Below are 19,677 nucleotides of genomic sequence, written 5' to 3'. Positions count from 1 at the left end.
GTGAATATTTATAATGCTATTTCTGACTTCTGTTGACTCCACAACATGGCGGGTACCTGTATGGCTTGTTTTTGTGTCTGAGCGCCGTACTCTGATTATTTGAATGGTGTGTTTTTTCCCTAAAGTTTTTTTGAAATCTGACACAGCGGTTGCATTGAGAAGTTTATCTAAAGTTCCATGTATAACACCTGTATCTTTTATCAATGTTTATTATGAGTATTTCTGTAAATTGATGTGGCTCTCTGCAAAATCACCAGATGTTTTGGAGGCAAAACATTACTGAACAACGCGCCAATGTAAACTAAGATTTTTGGATATAAATATGAACTTTATCGAACAAAACATACAAGTCCTATGAGTGTCATCTGATGAAAATCATCAAAGGTTAGTCATTAATTGTATTGTCACGCCCTGGCCTTAGTTATTAGTTTTCTTTATTATTTTAGTTAGGTCAGGGTGTGACATGGGGGATGTATGTGTTTTGTATTGTCTAGGGGTTTTGTATGTTTATGGGGCAGTGTCTAGTCTAGGTGTATGTATGTCTATGGTTGCCTAGATTGGTTCTCAATTAGAGACAGCTGTCTATCGTTGTCTCTGATTGGGAACCATATTTAGGCAGCCATATTCATTAGGTTGTTCGTGGGTGATTGTCTATGTGTAAGTTGCCTGTGTCTGCACTTGTTTAAATTATAGCTTCACGTTCATTTGTTCGTTTGTAAGTCTGTTAAGTATTCTTCGTTACCTTATAATAAATTAGAAGAATGTATTTGTATCACGCTGTGCCTTGGTCCTCTCTTCAATGTTATGATGAACGTGACATGTATCTCTATTTAAGTTTTTTGTGACTCCTCTCTTTGGCTGGAAAAATGGCTGTGTTTTTCTGTGACTAGGTACTGACCTAACATAATCAGATGGTGTGCTTTCGTCGTACAGCCTTTTTGAAATCGGACACTGTGGTGGAATTAACAACAAGTTTATCTTTAAAATGGTGTAAAATACTTGTATGTTTGAGGAATTTTTATTATGAGATTTCTGTTTGAATTTGGCGCTCTGCACTTTCACTGGCTGTTGTCAAGTCCAATCTCAGCCGTAAAAAGTTAAGCTGGAAAAGTTGGTGAGTGGCTTCCTGGGCTTGAAAGAGAATTGTCATATTCAACATATCCTGTAAAGACAGATTCTGGTTCAAGACTCGACCACGGACGGGTTGGGTGGTGGCAAACCTGACGACTTGAGGGCAGTGGGTTCTGAACAACAAAGGTATACAAAAACTTTTGTGGGGGAATTGTACCACAACCCCAAAAAAGCACTTTGGCGAATGGAAGGGGCATGTGCTCTGCACAGGAAGAGCCTTAGACCAGAGGGGATGGCTGAAGTTTTATGGGCTCCATACCAATTGTGCTATTTTTGTTTTTTCATGTTTGTAACTTATTTTGTACATAATGCTTCTGACACTGTCTTTTGACCGAAAAGAGCTGGATATCAAAACAGTGATTACTCACCTTGTAGTGAACAATCATTTTTTTTTAGTCAGATGCGGATTTGCTGCGGCTCCCAGAACAGGCCCAAATCCCCGTCATTCACATGAAGAGGAGACCCTGATACAGGGGCCGCAGATCTGAGTGCCTTGAGAATTCGTCAGCGAGTGGATAACCCGCCTCTGCACGCTGGCCAATAGGACAGATGGTAATCATTGGAAAATAAATTAGATGAGCTCCATTTGAGACTATCCTACCAACGGGACATTAAAAACGAATATCTTATGTTTCACCGAGTCATGGCTGAACGACGACATGGATAATATACAGTTGGCTGGGTTTTCCGTGCATCGGCAAGACAGAACAGCTACCTCCGGTAAGACGAGGGGTGGTGGTTTGTGTCTATTTGTCAATAACAGCTGGTGCGCGATCTCTAAAATTAAGGAAGCCTCAAGTTTTTGCTCGCCTGAGGTAGAGTACCTCATGATAAGCTGTAGACCTCACTTTTTAACGAGAGAGTTTATCTATATTTTTTGTAGCTGTCTGTTTCCCACTACAAACCAATGCTGGCACTAAGACCGCACTCAACGAGCTGTGTAAGGCCATAAGCAAATAAGAAAATGCTCATCCAGAAGCGGCGCTCCTAGTGGCCGGGGGACTTTAATGTAGGAAAACTTAAATCCGTTTTACCTAATATCTATCAGCATGTCACATGTGCAACCAGAGGAAAAAAAACTCTAGGCCACCTTTACTCCACACGCAGAGACCTGTACAAAGCTCTCCCTCGCCCTCCATTTGGCAAATCTGACCATAACTCTATCCTCCTTATTCCTGCTTACAAGCAAAAACTAGAGCAGGAAGTACCAGTGACTCGCTCAATACGGAAGTGGTCAGATGACACAGATACTAAGCTTCAAGACTGTTTTGCTAGCACAGACTGGAATATGTTGCGAGATTCATACCACATGAGTAATCGGCTTCATCAATAAATACATCGATGACATCGTCCCCACAGTGTTCGTAAGTACCAGAAGCTGTGGATTACAGGCAACATCTGCACTGAGCTAAAGGCTAGAGCTGCCGCTTTCAAGTAGCGGGACACTAATTCGGATGCTTATAAGAAATCTCACTATGCCCTCTGACGAACCATCTAACAGGCAAAGCGTTAATACAGGACGAAAATTGAATCTTACTACACCGGCTCTGACGCTTGTCGGATATGGCAGGGCTTGCAAACTCTTACGGATTACAAAGGGAAGCCCAGCTGCGAGCTGCCCAGTGACACAAGCCTACCAGACAAGCTAAATTACTTCTATGCATGGTTCGAGGCAAGCAACACTGAAGTATGCATGAGAGCACAAGTTGTTCCGGATGACTGTGTGATCAAGCTCTCTCTCGCCAATGTGAGTAAGACCTTTAAACAGGTCAACATTCACAAGGCTGCAGGGCCTGACGGATTACCAGGATGTGTACTCAGAGTATGCGCGGACCAACTGGAAAGTGTCTTCACTGACATTTTCAACCTCTCCCTGACCGAGTCTATGATACCTATATGTTCCAAGCAGACCACCATAGTCCCTGTGCCCAAGCACGCCAAGGTAACCTGCCTAAATGATTACCAAACCATAGCATTCACATATGTATATGTGAATGTATACAATTTGATTTGATTTGATTTGTAGCCATGAAGTGCTTTGAAAGGCTGGTCATGTCTTACATCATCACCATCATCCCAGAAAGCCTAACCCACTCCAATTCGCATACCGCCCCAACAGATCCACAGATGACACAATCTGAATTGCACTCCACACTGCCCTTTCCCAGTTGAACAAAAGGAACACCTACGTAAGAATGTTGTTCATTGACTATAATACGTTCATCAACATAGTGCCCTCAAAGCTCATCACTAAGCTAAGGACCCTGGGACTAAACACCTCCCTCTGCAACTGGATCCTGGACTTCCTGACAGGCTGCCCCCAGGTGGTGAGGGTAGGCAACAACACATCTGCCACGCTGATCCTCAACACGGGGCCCCCTCAGGGGTGCATGCTTAGTCCCCTCCAGTACTCCCTGTTTACCCACGACTGCGTGGCCAAGCACGACTCCAACACCATCATTAAGTTTGCCAACAACACAACGATGGTAAGCCTGATCACCAACAACGATGAGACAGCCTATAGGGAGGAGGTCAGAGACCTGTCAGTGTGGTGCCAGAACAACAACCTCTCCCTCAAATTGAGGGCTTCGAGCAGGTTGAGGGCTTCAAGTTCCTTGGTGTCCACATCACCAACAAACTATCATGGTCCAAACACATCAAGACAGTCGTAAAGAGGGCACGACAACACCCAAATCCCCCTCAGGAGAATGAAAATGAATGAAAATATTTGCAATGGGTCCTCAGATCCTCAAAAGGTTCTACAGCTGCACCATCGAGAGCATCCTTACTGGTTGCATCACTGCCTGGTATGACAACTGCTCGGCATCCGACCGCCAGGCGTTATAGAGGGTAGTGCGTAGGGCCCAGTACATCACTGTGGCTAAGCGTCCTGCCATCTAAGACTTCTATACCAGGCGTTGTCAGAGGAAGGCCCTTAAAATTGTCCAAGACTCCAGCCACCCAAGTCATAGACTGTTCTCTCTGCTACCGCATGGCAAACGGTACCGGAGCGCCAAGTCTAGGACCAAAAGGCTCCTTAAAAGCTTCTACTCCCATGCCATAAGACTGCTGAGCAGTTCATCAAATGGCTACCCGGACTATTTGCATTGACCCCTTTTTTTACGCTGCTGCTATTCGCTGTTTATTATCTATGCATAGTCCCTTTACCCCTACCTACACGTACATATGACCTCAATTACTTTGACTAACCCATACCCCGGCACATTGACTCGGTACCGGTACCCCCCATATTTAGCCTCGTTATTATTTTATAGTGTTACTTTTTTAACTTTCGTTTATTTAGCGAATATTTTCCTACTCTGCATTGTTAGTTAAGGGCTTGTAAGTAAGCATTTCACCATAAGGTCTACACTTGTTGTATTCGGCGCATGTGACAAATAAAATGTTTGATTTGATTTGATCTATGTACGTGCCTGGAGCTGGGACAGACAACAAAAGCCTTCTTCACTGACTGTTTTGTACTAAAAGAACCTCGTTACCGGGGGCGGCAGGCTGGGAAACACACTCATACTGTAGTTGCTATGACACAAGTATCCCCAACACCTACTCATTCCTAGCGCTGGCTTTCCCAGCATGTTCTTATTCTCGCCACGAAGTTACAGTCTGCATGAATTTTATGTGTGGCGGAGTTCATTGAACACAAAGTTTAGCATTCTTTGAGTGTATGCACATTGGCAGTTGAATAGGCGTAGAAAATACTTTTTCTCTATCATGTTTGACTATTTCTAATAAAAACAGAGATGGAGGATATAACATAAATAGGGAAAATGCATATAAAATTAACAATGAAAATGGGTGCTTTGATTTCTTCATTCTGACTCTGTTTCCCTTGTCAAACAGGAGAGCATATTTGAGTTCTTGATAAATATGGCATTTTGGCTGAGGGGAGGATGCAGGTGGCATGCCAGCATGTGATCCAGGTGCTCTGGTATCATGGCACAGTGATAATGACACCACTGTGGAGTCTGGAACACAATGTACCTGAAGAGTTTTTGCATTTCATGTTTTTGGGGGTGGTTGGCGACTTGATAGGAGACGTTTCTGGGTCTGCGTCATCGCTCTGGTTTTGGTCAATGTCACTTTCCTCCGGAACTGAAATATCTACAGTACACCAAGCGCAAAACAGGTCAGTACATACCACATTCTAGACACATGTCATGATACAAATCCTGTGCTATATTCATATAAATAGCCGAATATTCCTTTTAAGAAGCACCAATAAGGACATAACCCACCCACCCCACCCGCCCCTTAGCTAGATTACCTTGTTTAGACACAATGGTCTCCTCTGCCTTGTCTGTCTTGCCCTCTCCCTCGTCAGGGATCTTACTGGTGATGGGGCTGGTGACATAAAGCTTATTGATGTCCAGGGTGGTCTTGCTGAAGGGGGAATTGGAGGAGTACATGCTTGCATAGCCGTTGGAGGAGCAGCTGAGGGCGGCCAGTTCCAGAGCCTTGCCCCCAGTGATGATGGGGATGTTGAGGGAGAGTTTACGGCGGCGGTTAGGGGACGATGTCTTGGTGATGGCCAGGGGAGGGGGGGAGGAGAACTTACGGCTGGCCCTGGGGGATTTGGGAGGCTCCCCATATAGGAGTTTATTGTTCTGACTGCTGGCGAAGAACAACTCCAGGGATCTGCATCATTAAAAAACAACACATTTTATTGTAGTCAGAAGGATGTACTGTAGCGTTGTACTTTAGCACTTCAGTGTGTTGCAAATAACAAGGAGATCAGAATTATCCATGTCTTTTTGTGTTGTATTGATAGTCCAGTGTGGCTCAGTTGGTAGAGCATGGCACTTGCAGCGCGAGGCTTATGGGTTCGATTCCCACGGGGGACCAGTACGAATGAAAATGTATGCACTCACTACTGTAAGTCACTCTGGATAAGAGTGTCTGCTAAATGACTAAAATGTAAATAAATCAATACATTGTCAACAGCAAGATGGTGCTTCTGCAGTCCCGCTTGTCATTTTTGAATATGATACAATGTTGCTGAAAACCTCTCCCACTCACTGCCCCCCTCTTTGCGACCTCACGGGTTCCCATAAATAGCACAGCGAGTGACAGAACAAATAGCCATGCTGCTGACACAAGCATCAGAGTGGCGGTGGCTCACAGAGACATGACAGGCTCCACATGAAAACATGCTGCATGGTGTGGGCATGGGGAGGGAGCTCCCCCTGATCTGAGCCTGGGACCTAGGCTCACACTCCTGGGACGGAGAGAGGGTCAGCGCTGCTCTGGTCGACAACATGCACCATAAATATGTCATACTATAGATCCTCTGCAGAACAGAGAGGGTGGGGTCCTGCAGCAGAGAGGCCAGTTGCTAAGGTGACAGCGACAAAGCCCTGCTGAGACGTTCTTAGGCAGGCAGAAGAAGAGGCTGGGCCCAATTACTGCCTTCTCCCACAGAACACACACCAACCACACTGACACACACAGACATGATCTCTACCCAGCTCTCCTCACCTCACCTTCCATCACACACACATACATGACCTCTACCCAGCTCTCCTCACCTCACCTTCCATCACACACACAGACATGATCTCTACCCAGCTCTCCTCACCTCACCTTCCATCACACACACATACATGACCTCTACCCAGCTCTCCTCACCTCACCTTCCATCACACACACATGCAGGCACGCAGACACACAAACACGCGCCCACGCACATGCACCCACCCACACACGCACAAACGCACACGGTAAAGAAGTAATACTGTGGGCTGTGGAAAAAGAGCTGTGAGGAGATCAGTGGTGGGCTAGAGGAGAGAGAGGCAGCCAGAGGAGGCCAGAGGCTGCTGGGCCTGTCAGGGGATGTTATCATCACCAGCACTAACTACAGCCCTCTTTACTGTGTAGGGGCCATGGCCATGCAAAAACACTGACAATGTATCATCTTTAAACAGCACTAGGCATGAGATAGATTTAGAGATTTTCCTTCTTGGTCAAAGTCAAGGCTAAATGGTAAAGTATTAGCAGCTCTTTTATGGCCTTACCGGGCTGGGATGGCACTGATGGGCTTTTTGTAGATAGTGATGAGTTTGTCCAGCACCACATCGGCGCTGGTGAACACGCGGTAGGAATGCAGGAAGGTGTTGAGGAAGTCGATCGAGAGGAAGCGCAGGTCGGTCAGTCTCTCTAGAAGTCTTTCCACACTGGCATAGCGGATCTGCAGCACCTTACATGAGTTCATCATCTTACTGAAACGGATGTCCACGTCATCGCAGTACAGGCTGGCGTCAGACCTGCTCACAGAAAAAACCCACAAACACATATGAAAACACTAGAACACACAAATAAAGACACCATGATAATCCCATTGACTGTTTGGCTGTAGTTGTGAATGGGGCTTACTTGATCATCTGTGGAACGGTGACTTTAGAGTTCTCCTCAAATGCATTCATCATAAGCCCATTGCAGCGGATGTTGTCTATGCACTGTAAGAGAGAAGAAGGGAAGGTTAAGGGAAAGGAAAGGTGTGAGTACAGCCACTCTGCAGACAGACATCCAGGCCACATGTCTCCTTGCTGGAGACAGACAGACGTGATGCATGCAGAGTAAAGCAGAGGAGAGCAGAGCAGACGTGCCTGGCTGATGTCACTGGTCCAGGCAGATTTCTCCTGCCGCGAGGAGGCCACTAGGATCACTGTGAACGACTGGCCTTCTTTAGGCTCCACCACGATCTTAAAGTCCAGGTGCTCCATGTCCTGTACACCCTTGTCTGGTTTGGCTTTGGGCAAAACAAACACAGAGGTGAATAGGAGAAATGGGTCATTACCATGGCATAAACGAGAGGTTTATTGTACTTCTAAATGATGATGAACAGATGAAACTTGCAGGGAGGCTATAGCTAGTATACTTCATAAAAGTGTAATACTAAACTTATCATATGTTACACTCTACATACAGTAAGCATATGTGCTCCATATTTTAGTGAGATATGAATGAAACAGTGCGGTGCTTACACTCATCATCTGTCCCCTCGGGGTCTTCCAGAAGAGTGCAGTCAATAAGAGAGACTACGCCATTCTGAGAACAACATACAATATGCATTAGCACACTCACAACCACATTCCAAGAATCCCCTCCACTACTGAATAATCAATAACAATATGACTTACATTATTATGTAGCAACACATATAGACCTACAGGTCAATAAAAAGAGTAAATCAGCACCCAAGTAATAAGGGACTCCTTAAGAGGATGGGTTGACTTCAATATCATAGGACCATGATTATAAGTATTGGTATTAACGAAAGCCTCATCTATGTATTGTCATTTATTTTGGTCCAGGATGCATCTTAAGAGATTGTATAGTAGGCTCAGCAGCCCAGGGCAGGCCCACCTTGGTGAGGTGCAGCTTCCCTCCAGAGCCCCTGGTGCAGATGATGACATGCTTGGAGAAGAGGAAGCACTGCCTCTCCCCTTCCTTCTTCAGAGTCAGAGAGCCCAGTCGCCCACGGGTAATCTTACCCTTCTCACTCATTGGCACCTGGATGAGAGAGCCTGTATGGCAGAAGGGGGAGAGACATACAGCAGGGAGTCCAGTTAGTGATGAGAGCCCACAGATCAACTGTACTGCAAGACTGGGAGAGGCCTCCTTCACCTGTTCAATGACTGGGGGGGATATATACATACTGTAGGGTTAAACCATATCTCTATATGATTTTCCTTTTCTTTATATGTCCATCAAAGTCCGTTGGGGATGTATGACATTTACAGTCCCTGACTCACTGTCGGATTGCCTCCCAACAGCCTGATTACCCTTGGAAATGAAAGAGTCGGCCCACTTTCAGTACATGCTATAAAGGCAGACAGGATTATATTGCCCAAGCCGCTGGTTAAGTCTTTCCTTATGGAGGCTCAGGTAGGCCTATGGAGGTTTGAAGTTGTGAGAACACAAAGGCACTGGCAGTCAAACAGTTGCGAGGTAGAAATTCCACCTCTATGATTCTGCCTTTATGTGGGATCTTGGGTTCCTTTGTGTATCTTCTCTCAGAGCTTACCTTGTCTGACAAACGTCTGGCTGGTGTCAAGGAGGATCTCGCAGCCTTCTACGATCATGCGCTCAATGGCCAGGTTCTTCCTGATGTTCTCTGTCTCACTCACCTCGTCATGCATGATTCTAGGGGCAGAGAGGTTGGTATTTTCACATTTGGAATGTCATTGTATTCACTGTCAGTGTGTATGCATTCTGTACAGTAAGCATGGTAAACTGAGGTGTCCTGTGTGCTGCTTTGGCACTATAAGGTGGTAGGGCAGGTGTACCTGGACAGCTCCTCCAGCTTTGACTTGGCGTAGTCCAGACTTGTCCTCTCCACATGCTCATGTGGTGTGTGGGCCAGGAGCTCATGGAGAGTAAGAATGTAGCGGGGAATCTGGAGTGACAGAAAATGAATAGGGGCAGGTGAGTCACACACACTTGCATACAAGATTGCGTACACACACACACACACACACACACACACACACACACACACACACACACACACACACACACACACACACACACACACACACACACACACACACACAATCAAACTCATTGCAGCAGATCAGTAGGGACTTCTAACGCACATTCTCAGTCATCAGCAGAAATGTATTACCAACACAGCAGAGTCCAAAGTAGACCCCAGTGGAGCAGACTGCACTGAAACTGCATGCCTTGCCAGAAAAGAGCCATTATGAAACCCTGAGCTTCACAAACAACCAGTTTATGTGTTTATGAAAAAAACAACAGGGATATTCATGTGAGACAAATATCTGTTCTGTTGTTGGTGATCAATGGAGGAGCATTTGTCTGAAGAGAGAGAGCCTTTTGAGCTGAGAGACGGGGACTGGACAGTCAATGAGAAGACAGTGGAATGTACAGTACTGTATGCCTACCTGGAACATGGGGTAGGTGAGGAAGGTCTCCAGAGTCCTCTCCTCACAGTCTGGCTTGGCCTCATACTGCTTCAGCAGCTTGTCAAAGTCTCGGTTCTGTTTACAGTGTGCCAGGATCTGCAGACTGTATTGGTGGTTCCTCACAAACTCCTGGTAGATGTTCAACATTGGCAGCAGGATGTCAAACAGGTCAGCTGTGAAGAGAGAGGACCAACAAGTGAATGAGAGATTGATAGATGATGTATGAGGGCAATTGGGACATAGTATTATCATATTCATCCATCCATCCCCTGAAAAAAGCACTTTAGTCAGCTTACCCAAAACTAATGTTGGCCAGCTTGCTATTCTTGCTTTTAACCCTTGGTAGAATATTTGATGCAGAAACATGATGGTCTCACTAAAGTAAAGGGGAAATTAACAAGATGTTAAGTGTCCATTTTGAGAAAAATATACACTAGCCATAGTTAGGTGAAAAGGATTCAAACATGCAACAGTGAATATGCCTGTATGTGCAAGTGTGTTAAGATTTTATACCGCTGCACTTGCCTCTTGACAGGTCGTCATTGCAAATAAGAATCTGTTCTTAATTGACTTACCTATATAAATAAAGGTTAAATAAAATACAAAAGAAACATCTTAGAATGCGGCTTTGACACAGCATAATGCCATCACATCTCAGGGTTATTATATTTTCATTATCGACCATAGTTGTAATGCATGAACATAAAATCCTACAGCATTGAGACAGTCATATCACTGTCTCCCCGAGAGAGGTGAGAGACAGCAGTGTGAGTGGTTAGCTTGGCGTGATCATCTACAGCTGCACACCTGTTGAGGAAGATGCTGCTGACGTCGTCATGGGTGATGGGTGGTTTCTTGGAGCTGGCGGCCATACGGAGCGGTCGGAGGAAATTGTTGACCAGGATGTGGAGCTGCTGGACGTACTCAGCCTCAGAGTCCAGCATACTGAACACCACCTGGTTCCTCTTCCTCATGCTCTCGGCGTGGGGAGACCGGATGTAGTCCTGGATGATGGTCTTCCACTTCCTCCTGCACATCCAGCCTCGTAGGAAACTCTGCACCTAGCGGACCACGGGAATCACGGGGAATGGAAGGTGAGTTTTTTCCCTGCATCATTTGCAAATACACTGAAAATAGAGTTGAACATATTTTGTGTAAATATGTACTTTTTTTATTTTCTTGAGTTCAGAGTCATCATCTTCACTGGGTTCAGCTGTTGGACTCGACTGGATCTTCCCATTGTCTTTGTGCAGCCCGGAAATCTGACAGAAAGGACAGCCACAGACAAGATCCACCAGTCATCATCACTCACAACCTGCTCTCCAAGTTTCCTCCTCACTTGACAGCATATTAACAAAGTGACTGTGTCAAATGAAATTAGAGGCTGTCAAAGCTGCCAGCTCTGACATGTGGTACTAGTGGTGGCAATACTAACTCTGTTCACTTGGCTCATATCTCTACATCAGCACTCATTTCCATTGGTTAGAAATGCAGACTCACACTGTGTGATACTGTGCTGCTGTACATAGAAAAGCCATAAATGTGCTGCACAAAAGAGCTGGGAGCTACTCAGAACTGTCTGAAGGTAAGTGTCCCCATTTACTTTGTATAGGCTGAAAGGGTTTATTGTTATGTTGTGGGGGGGATAGCACTCTGTATAATAAAGCCTTGTTCATGCATATTCAACACACCATTTCATTTCAAGCCCCACATTTGCACATTAAAGTAACATGACTATTTGATCTGAAGAATACAGCAGGGAACATAGCTCTATTGGAGGGATTTCTTATGAGTGGAGATGTAAAGTGGTGGGTCTGCACACATCTCTTTGTGAGAGAGCGTCCCTCCCAATCAATCCCAATCTCTCTCTCTCTCTCTCTCTCTCTCTCTCTCTCTCGTATTATTCAATAATATAGACATAAAGAAACAACTAGTACAGTCATTATCCATTTTAGTTCACTCAGATGACAAAATCCTAGAAATCTTGAGCGGTGCTCCTGAGAGATATTTCACTGTACTGTAGTTGCTCTAGATCCCACACAAGCTCCAAACGCTTTCCTGTTAAGTAAAAAATAAACATAACAATCCCCCACTGAGACAGAAGGAATCATAATGAATATTACCTCTGATTTTAGCCGTTCAATCTCTATTTCCCCATCCTCTATCTGTTGTCGAAGTTGCTTAGCAACCGTTTTCTCTGTCTCCACGATCTGAATTAGATGGAGATACTTCTGCATGAGCGTCTCGTGCTCCGTGGCCAGGTTCCTGTAACTGTGGACAGGAAACACACACTCACACACACTGCAGCAACTCTCCACAGACATGTTTCCATACTTTCAGAGGTCCAGATAGACACACTCAAGACGGTATGCTCCCCCATGCAGACTGTATACATCCACCACTCAACCCCTGCCCTACATACACATGTGTACCCATTCAGACCTCAGGTCTATGAACAGCCTCATAATGCAGTGACGTAACTATTAATAGCCTTTGTGCTCAGTGAAGTGTAGCTACAGTACATTGCTGCACATGTCTCAGCAGATAACCAACCAAAATACACCAGGGCCATATTGTTAAGAATATCCTCAGAGCAGTGCCCAAATCCACAGTCACAATAGACCACCAATCATCACAACAGCACTTCTTATTTCACAATGATTATTATACAGTAAGCTACGTCACCAGTCACCCTGTTTCATTCAACTGAAATTACACAATACCGATTTACAACTAACAGTTCAATAACAACACCTGAAACCAGAGTATATCAGGAATACGGTTTAACATCAGCTGCATACAAACTATTACCTCAGGTGACACAAATGTTTAAAAATCCTTCTCAAGGTCCCTATCAGGTTTTCTACAGCATTTTCCCCCAGAAATGTATGTCAAAAACATTGTCTTAATGCTGCAGGACAGTTCTATCACATCTCAACAGAGTCAAATTGTACATTTCAAACCATACACCATGCCTTATCTAAGAGATTACACCCATCCATACAGTAGACATCAATAATAGCACATGTGTGTGTTAATGTAGGTGTTGACTGGGTAGACAGGTTGCAATAGAGGCCTCGTACCTGGCATGTGTTATTGCAGCCACCCATTCATCACCGTCCTTGACATCCTCTGTACGCAACTCCAGGGCTTTCTGGTTTTCATGGGTGAAATTTACAGTGAAGTAGTACTGAAACACACAGAAAAAACAAAGGCTTAATTAGCTCTAAAACACATTACTACATTGCATGGGTAAAGCGGCATTTGGATTCTTTGTTTTTTAATGTATGAGAAAAAGTATTTTCTCAATCCATAGAAATCTAAATGAGCTATCATATTATAACCACAAAATGCAACGAAAAGGTCAGACAATGCACAGTATAGCAGCTGCAACACAAACATAGTTACACAAAAATAATATTTTAACAGAAGATTATGAAGAGTATTTCTGGCGCAAAAAAATCAGTGTGCTGCAGACACACATCATTGAAACCATGAACCCTCTCACAATCTAAGCTTGTGTGTACCCTTTCTCATTGTTGACATTAGGGGAGTACATTGCACAAATGAGGGTGGGGAAAGGAAACCCACATCCTCACCCACCAGCTCGATGAATGGGGATTTTAGTAGAAAGCCTCTCCTGACTGTCTGGCTGCCTGGCCGCCTAACCGCCTGGCCACCTGACCGCGTTACCGCCTGAGCGGCTGTCTGACCGCCTGGCTGCCTGGCTGGCTCCGGATCCCAAGAGGAAAAGCCATAAGACATGTAAGCTGGAGGCACTGCCAATTACATAACGGTGCACTACCTGTTACCTAGCAACTCCACTCTGTGCGAATGGATAGGCTCTTAGCGCTACTTGTCTCACTCCATTTTAACTAAGCTGGCCTTCTCTACACTGAATTCCCCAGCACCAATAGGTCTGTGTACGAACCATCACAGTCACTTAACAATCATAGACCATCCACATTATCTGGTGGATTAAAAGTTAATTTCAGACCTTGTCAGACCCTCTTTTGTACATATAGTAAATTTCTTAACTGTTGTACATTTACATCATTAACATATGCTAACTTTTCTTTCCTCAAATAAGAACCTCAGTGCACTTTTCTTTTGAAAATATACACCAAATACACCAAAACACACAATGATTGGCATGGCAAGATAGGAAAAGATCAGCGTAGCTTGGCAAAAGAACAGCCTACATTATCACATCTCACACATTGGAATCACACTCAAGGTTCAAAATGTGACTCCTAGTGTGTACTTTGGCAGCAGCCATGTTGAGCGAATGCCCAGCCTAATCTTTGGCCAACAGGAACCCATCAACCTGCACCTCATCACTATTCATGGCTGAATGGTATTCATCCTTCCTTCAAAGAAAATCGGATCTATTTTTTTCAGGGATGCATGCTTGTTGTTGTTGTAGTTTTCCTTCATCCTCTCTCTAAAAGCAGAGAGAGTGGCTTGTTAAACACACAGCCTACTTCATGCTTTATGTCTACAGCTGAATCATAACACACACACTTTCAATGTTTTTTTAGGAAGTCAATCAGGGTCTGAACTTATTGTTGAGTGTTAGAATAGTAGAATACACAAGGTGTAATTTCATATTTTGGTTATGCATCAGCAGTTTTCCTCTTTTTATGTTAGACACTGACAATCACTATGTCAGCTAACATTTTTTAGATTGATACGAAAAAAACAGAACAGAAATACATCAGCCATCACTGGTTGCCGAATGCTGTAAAATGCTGCTGTTCCCCAATGGGCCCTGACCCCTCTGAAGTAGTGCAAGGAGCACATTTACAACAGATAGCGGTTGATTGTGTTAATAGTGGAAGGGAGTGGAGGCGCGACAACACACAGATACTCTCTGCAGTTCCCTGCAAATAGGGTTGCCATATGAACCATGGGCTAAAATACCTTATCATCTTTAGACAACGACTTTTGGGGATAAATTGAATGTGGGAATAAACGCTCAAATCCAGAATTGCAATGAGTTAACAGATCAAAGGTCATTCAAACTCCTGATTTTGATGCAAATAGAAGAAAGGCAAAAACGTCTACTGACCTGTCATTCTACCTGGGGCATTAACACTCTCTTTAGAAAGCACAGGCACCCATCTTTCTGAGCTTTCATCAATATGGTGGCCCCTTAAGCTGTCAAACTTCACAACGACCTGCATCATTGAATTTTACTTCACAGTCAAATTTCGATTAAAGCTGCCAATGTGTGAGGGCAGAAATGAGGGTGAGATAAATATGGTTATATGAATAGTACAGTACATTGATTACAAACCAGCATACCATGACTATTGAAGATAATATTTAGTTTAGAACTACTTGGCATCAAAGGATCTTCCCTCTGAGACGAGTCCACTCCCCCAACCTATTTTAATCAACTTTCATATTGTATTTTGTCTCCGTTGTTCATTCAGTTAAGCCTTAAACTCGATTGAACTTTAAAAGTCTACATCTCAAATCCTAGGGTTGTCACAGATTTAGGCGGTTGACTGTCTCTGTGCCGTCCTATATCTTATCATTCAGGATGAACTTGCTATTGGTGTGCAAACAAGGTGCATGTTCTATGGTTATGCATACTCATAAGGCATACATATACTGCTCATTCTTCTATATTAAAGAAATTACGTATCATTTATTATTTATTGCTCATCGCTGGAAGTGGTGTTAGAGGGCCAGTAGGAGGCACTCTTTCCTCTGGTCTAAAAAATATCCCAATGCCCCAGGGCAGTGATTGGGGACACTGCTCTGTGTAGGGTGCCGTCTTTCGGATGGGACGTTAAAACGGGTGTCCTGACTCTCTGAGGTCATTAAAGATCCCATGGCACTTATCGTAAGAGTAGGGGTGTTAACCCCGGTGTCCTGGCTAAATTCCCAATCTGGCCCTCAAACCATCATGGTCACCTAATAATCCCCAGTTTACAATTGGCTCATTCATCCCCCTCCTCTCCCCTGTAACTATTCCCCAGGTCGTTGCTGCAAATGAGAACGTGTTCTCAGTCAACTTACCTGGTAAAATAACGGTAAAATAAAAAATAAATAAAATAAATCGCTCACATTGACTGGCCAATGAACACTCACTAATGTGAGAATCCGGTGGTGTCCTTGTTTTTGAATAAACAATTGCTATGAGAAGTAATGTATGTTGGCTTGGAGATGTTAGTAGGATGCAATGGGGTGTGACAAATATATTCTGAGCTATGTAACATTGTATTGAGTTGTGAACAGAGCCTGTTGACTCTGGCAGCTATGGAGTAAGACAGATGAGAATGGATCATTCCTTCACAAATACAGACTCACAGACTATCAAAACAACATTAGAAAATTGTGTTTTGTTGTAGTAAGCCATCCAATAATCATGTTGAAAAGGATGGATCAAAAGAAGGAAATTCCTGACAAATTCCTCTGAAACAATTTGCACGTTCATAATATAAGGAGTTTTCATTCTCTAATGAGGGGAACTGGAAGAGCAAAATATTAGCCAATATGCCACATATTGCTTTGTCAGCACAGGGACAGCTGTTCACAGGAAAGGCCTGGACTCACTTTGGACTGCAGCCTATACAGACATGGATAGGGACTGCAGACAGAGCAGAAGTAAACAGAACTACTAGCAGATAGAGCCTCAATTCAATGATCCTACACACAAAACATTCCACAATCATTACATCATCCTTCATGTGCACAATATTAACTTTCCTTTTCAGTAATAGAGAACACAAAGATTGCAGCACCATGAATTATTCTGTTTTTCATGACTGTTTTTTGTAAGGAATGTTAAACAAGATGAGCCATATAAGAAGCTAAAAAGTATCAGTTAACCATCTTATTGAAGTAAGGAAGTAGGATCTTATGGTGTCTACTTCTACAGGTTTAGGCTTCTCCAGCATTGTAAATCATATGTTTCATTAGTTAAAAGTACTGGAGAGGAAATTAATTTTTTAGCTACTTTGCAACTACTTAGCATGTTAGCTAACCCTAACCCTTTAACCTAACGCTTAAACTTAACACTAACCTTAACCCTTTAAACCAACTCCTAAACTTAACCCTAACCTTAAAGTGCCTCGGATTTACTAACAGAATAATACAAAATGCTCTGATACCAGGTTGCAGCCTATAGGAAATGGGTGATGAACATCCACAAATTAATACATACTACATGAAACGTAACATATCATACTAAATGGAGTGTCTCGGATTTACATAAAGAATAACGAAATGATCTGAGACCAGGTTGCAGCATCATAGACAGTAGAAGCCAATCAAGACAAACGATTATGTTTTATTTTTTCTTCCAGATTTGAACAGCCTCATCCTCTGATCCCAATGTGAAGGAATAACTCATCCCATTTCTCTGAGAGCAAAATACAGTGTACCAAAACATAAAAACAATAGTGACGAAGACCCCATGCCCGTTGTTTTGGCGTACGGTCTTGTTACTTAACAATATTTGCTGCAGACTCAGTTGCCGAGGTAGGATGCTATTAATAAAAACAGTGCGAGAGTTATATCAATACGTCAAACAGTGATATTACGTCAAATTTCCGCAAGATGGCGACTGTGGTACGCAATACCTTTAGCGCAATTTTCTTGAAAAAAGAAAACAGTGTCACCAAACTTCACTGTGAGATAACATTTGGTTTGACAATAATAGTTCCATATCAACCACATGTTTTGTTTAAACATGTAGGCCTGTAGACCATGTAGAAATACATAATTGCCAATAAATTGCCTGTTTTTTTTGTCTCAAATAATCGACACTATATAGGCACAATGCAGCAAAACCGAATAAATACTTGTTAATAAAATACAATAAAAACAATGCAGGAAACCGCGAGGCAGCTCGGTATTCAATTAGGTGTTTATAATGGAATCATTAAGCCGATGCACAGATTACATAACACACGCACGCTGAGCAAACAGTTCTTTATTGAATCTGGTAGAGGCCAACTGTAGGTTATAATTTAACTGGACTGTGATGTAATACTTGCTGTGGATAAAGAGGGATAGGATAAATAGCATAAATAATGGGGGGGGGGGGTACTTTTCCCCAAAATATATATGCTACATGTACTCATAACACTGAACCGTCTGATTCACATGATAACCTGCTTTCAAACTCATGAGGACATCTGCACGCCGGTAACTCGTGCATCATTCATGTGTATTCAATGACAACCTATAACTTTACAGTCGTAAAAAAGACAAATGAAACAACGTTGTGAACTTGTATGTGTGTTATTCCTACCTGCTTTTCTAAACACTCTTTGGATGATTGTGAAGGTTTAGGTGACGGCGCCCTGTCACACACACATCCCTCCAACAGGTATAATCCCGCAGGTCGAGAGCTGGACTCGCTCTCAAAATAAAACAGCATATTTTGGAATAAAGCGAACCACTTTGTGTGCCATTTTGTGTTGTCTGAGCTCCTTTTGCTCAAGCAACCTCGCCTCGTACCATCCTTCTTTGCCAAAAGACCCAGGTAGGTGACATGACCATCATTCAGTCGTATTCCCTTCTGCATTTTTATAACGAGACTTTGGTTGAAAAAAACTACTTATTCCTTACATCCTCTTAAACCCGGTACACAGACAGACGTGGACTTTCTGATTGCGGACAAGCAGTAGCCCGCTCTGCCCCTGCATTTACCATGTTGGCATGAAGTACAAAAAGAGAGAAACAAAACATAGAACACGGATGTATCATCCTAAATTCGTTGAGGAGATTTTAGGGCTTCAATTCCCACATTTCTACCCAAAAATAAAGAAAAAACAGACCGACTATGAATTTAAACGGAGGCTGGCAAAGGAAGATAATTATAGCGTGCGCGAGGTGGTTTGTCGTATTCTCACGTGAAATCTCCCGAAAACAGTGAGCTGAGCGAGACAGCGAAGTCACGTGATGTAGCTTCGGGAAAACACATTTCAGAACCTTGGACAGCGAATTCAAAACAAGTGAAAGTGAAGCCGTCGCGTGAGCTGTTGTTTTCATGCAAGAGATACCTTAGTCCTCCTGACTACTCTCATTAACCAAGTTGTATTATTCGTGAATTAACACTACTTTTTGAATCTAATGAGATGGAATTGTAACTCCTTGTTACTCAGAGAATGAAAAGCATACATCTCAATAGGCAGTCAGATGGTGAAAGCTCATAACCCATGGGATAGACTAAAGTAGGCATGTGGTTGGCTATATAAGGGTAGGTCCTAAGTCCATGTGATTCACAGAAATGCCTACTATAGATCATTTTAATTGTTTTAATAAAAAAATCATAGAGCAGTTGGCCGTCTTGAATACACACTTGTAAAGGTCAGTCTTATTCATTGACATACATCAATACATGGCTTGCCTTGCCATTACATTAATGTAATCAATTTGGTTAATGGCAATGTCGATTGAAAATAAATCTTGAATTTCTTTAGCCCATGCTTGGCAACCTATTCAAGTGGACCCTCCTGAGCAATTCCCAGTGCCTTTTATTTCCTTGCAAAAAACATGCTGTTTTGTTGCTGTCAGTGCTATTGTACTCTCAGCCTACCTAACAAAGGTTTGGTTGCAGTTAATTAGGGTCCAGTGACAG

General features: G+C 43.4%; 1 protein-coding gene across 1 annotated transcript in view; it reads right to left on the bottom strand.

Annotated features, from left to right (window-relative positions):
* Window positions 1-19,231, bottom strand: part of rasgrf1 (Ras protein specific guanine nucleotide releasing factor 1) — a 33,898-nt gene extending 14,667 nt beyond the window's left edge. The window contains exons 1-16 of the mRNA XM_055934128.1: window positions 18,346-19,231; window positions 13,160-13,266; window positions 12,200-12,347; window positions 11,243-11,338; window positions 10,884-11,137; window positions 10,373-10,452; window positions 10,056-10,249; window positions 9,438-9,547; window positions 9,176-9,294; window positions 8,515-8,675; window positions 8,133-8,196; window positions 7,755-7,897; window positions 7,522-7,604; window positions 7,164-7,412; window positions 5,417-5,787; window positions 5,134-5,253 (exon numbers count right to left, since the gene is read on the bottom strand). Coding sequence (XP_055790103.1) covers window positions 5,134-5,253; window positions 5,417-5,787; window positions 7,164-7,412; window positions 7,522-7,604; window positions 7,755-7,897; window positions 8,133-8,196; window positions 8,515-8,675; window positions 9,176-9,294; window positions 9,438-9,547; window positions 10,056-10,249; window positions 10,373-10,452; window positions 10,884-11,137; window positions 11,243-11,338; window positions 12,200-12,347; window positions 13,160-13,266; window positions 18,346-18,621 — 2,575 coding nt within the window. The 5' untranslated portion in view covers window positions 18,622-19,231. The remainder of the gene's footprint in view (window positions 1-5,133; window positions 5,254-5,416; window positions 5,788-7,163; window positions 7,413-7,521; window positions 7,605-7,754; window positions 7,898-8,132; window positions 8,197-8,514; window positions 8,676-9,175; window positions 9,295-9,437; window positions 9,548-10,055; window positions 10,250-10,372; window positions 10,453-10,883; window positions 11,138-11,242; window positions 11,339-12,199; window positions 12,348-13,159; window positions 13,267-18,345) is intronic.
* Window positions 19,232-19,677: the final 446 nt, after the last annotated feature.

Source organism: Salvelinus fontinalis, chromosome 9 (assembly GCF_029448725.1).
Source record: "Salvelinus fontinalis isolate EN_2023a chromosome 9, ASM2944872v1, whole genome shotgun sequence".
NCBI classification, from domain to species: domain Eukaryota; kingdom Metazoa; phylum Chordata; class Actinopteri; order Salmoniformes; family Salmonidae; genus Salvelinus; species Salvelinus fontinalis.
This window is presented reverse-complemented; position numbering and strand designations above follow the sequence as displayed.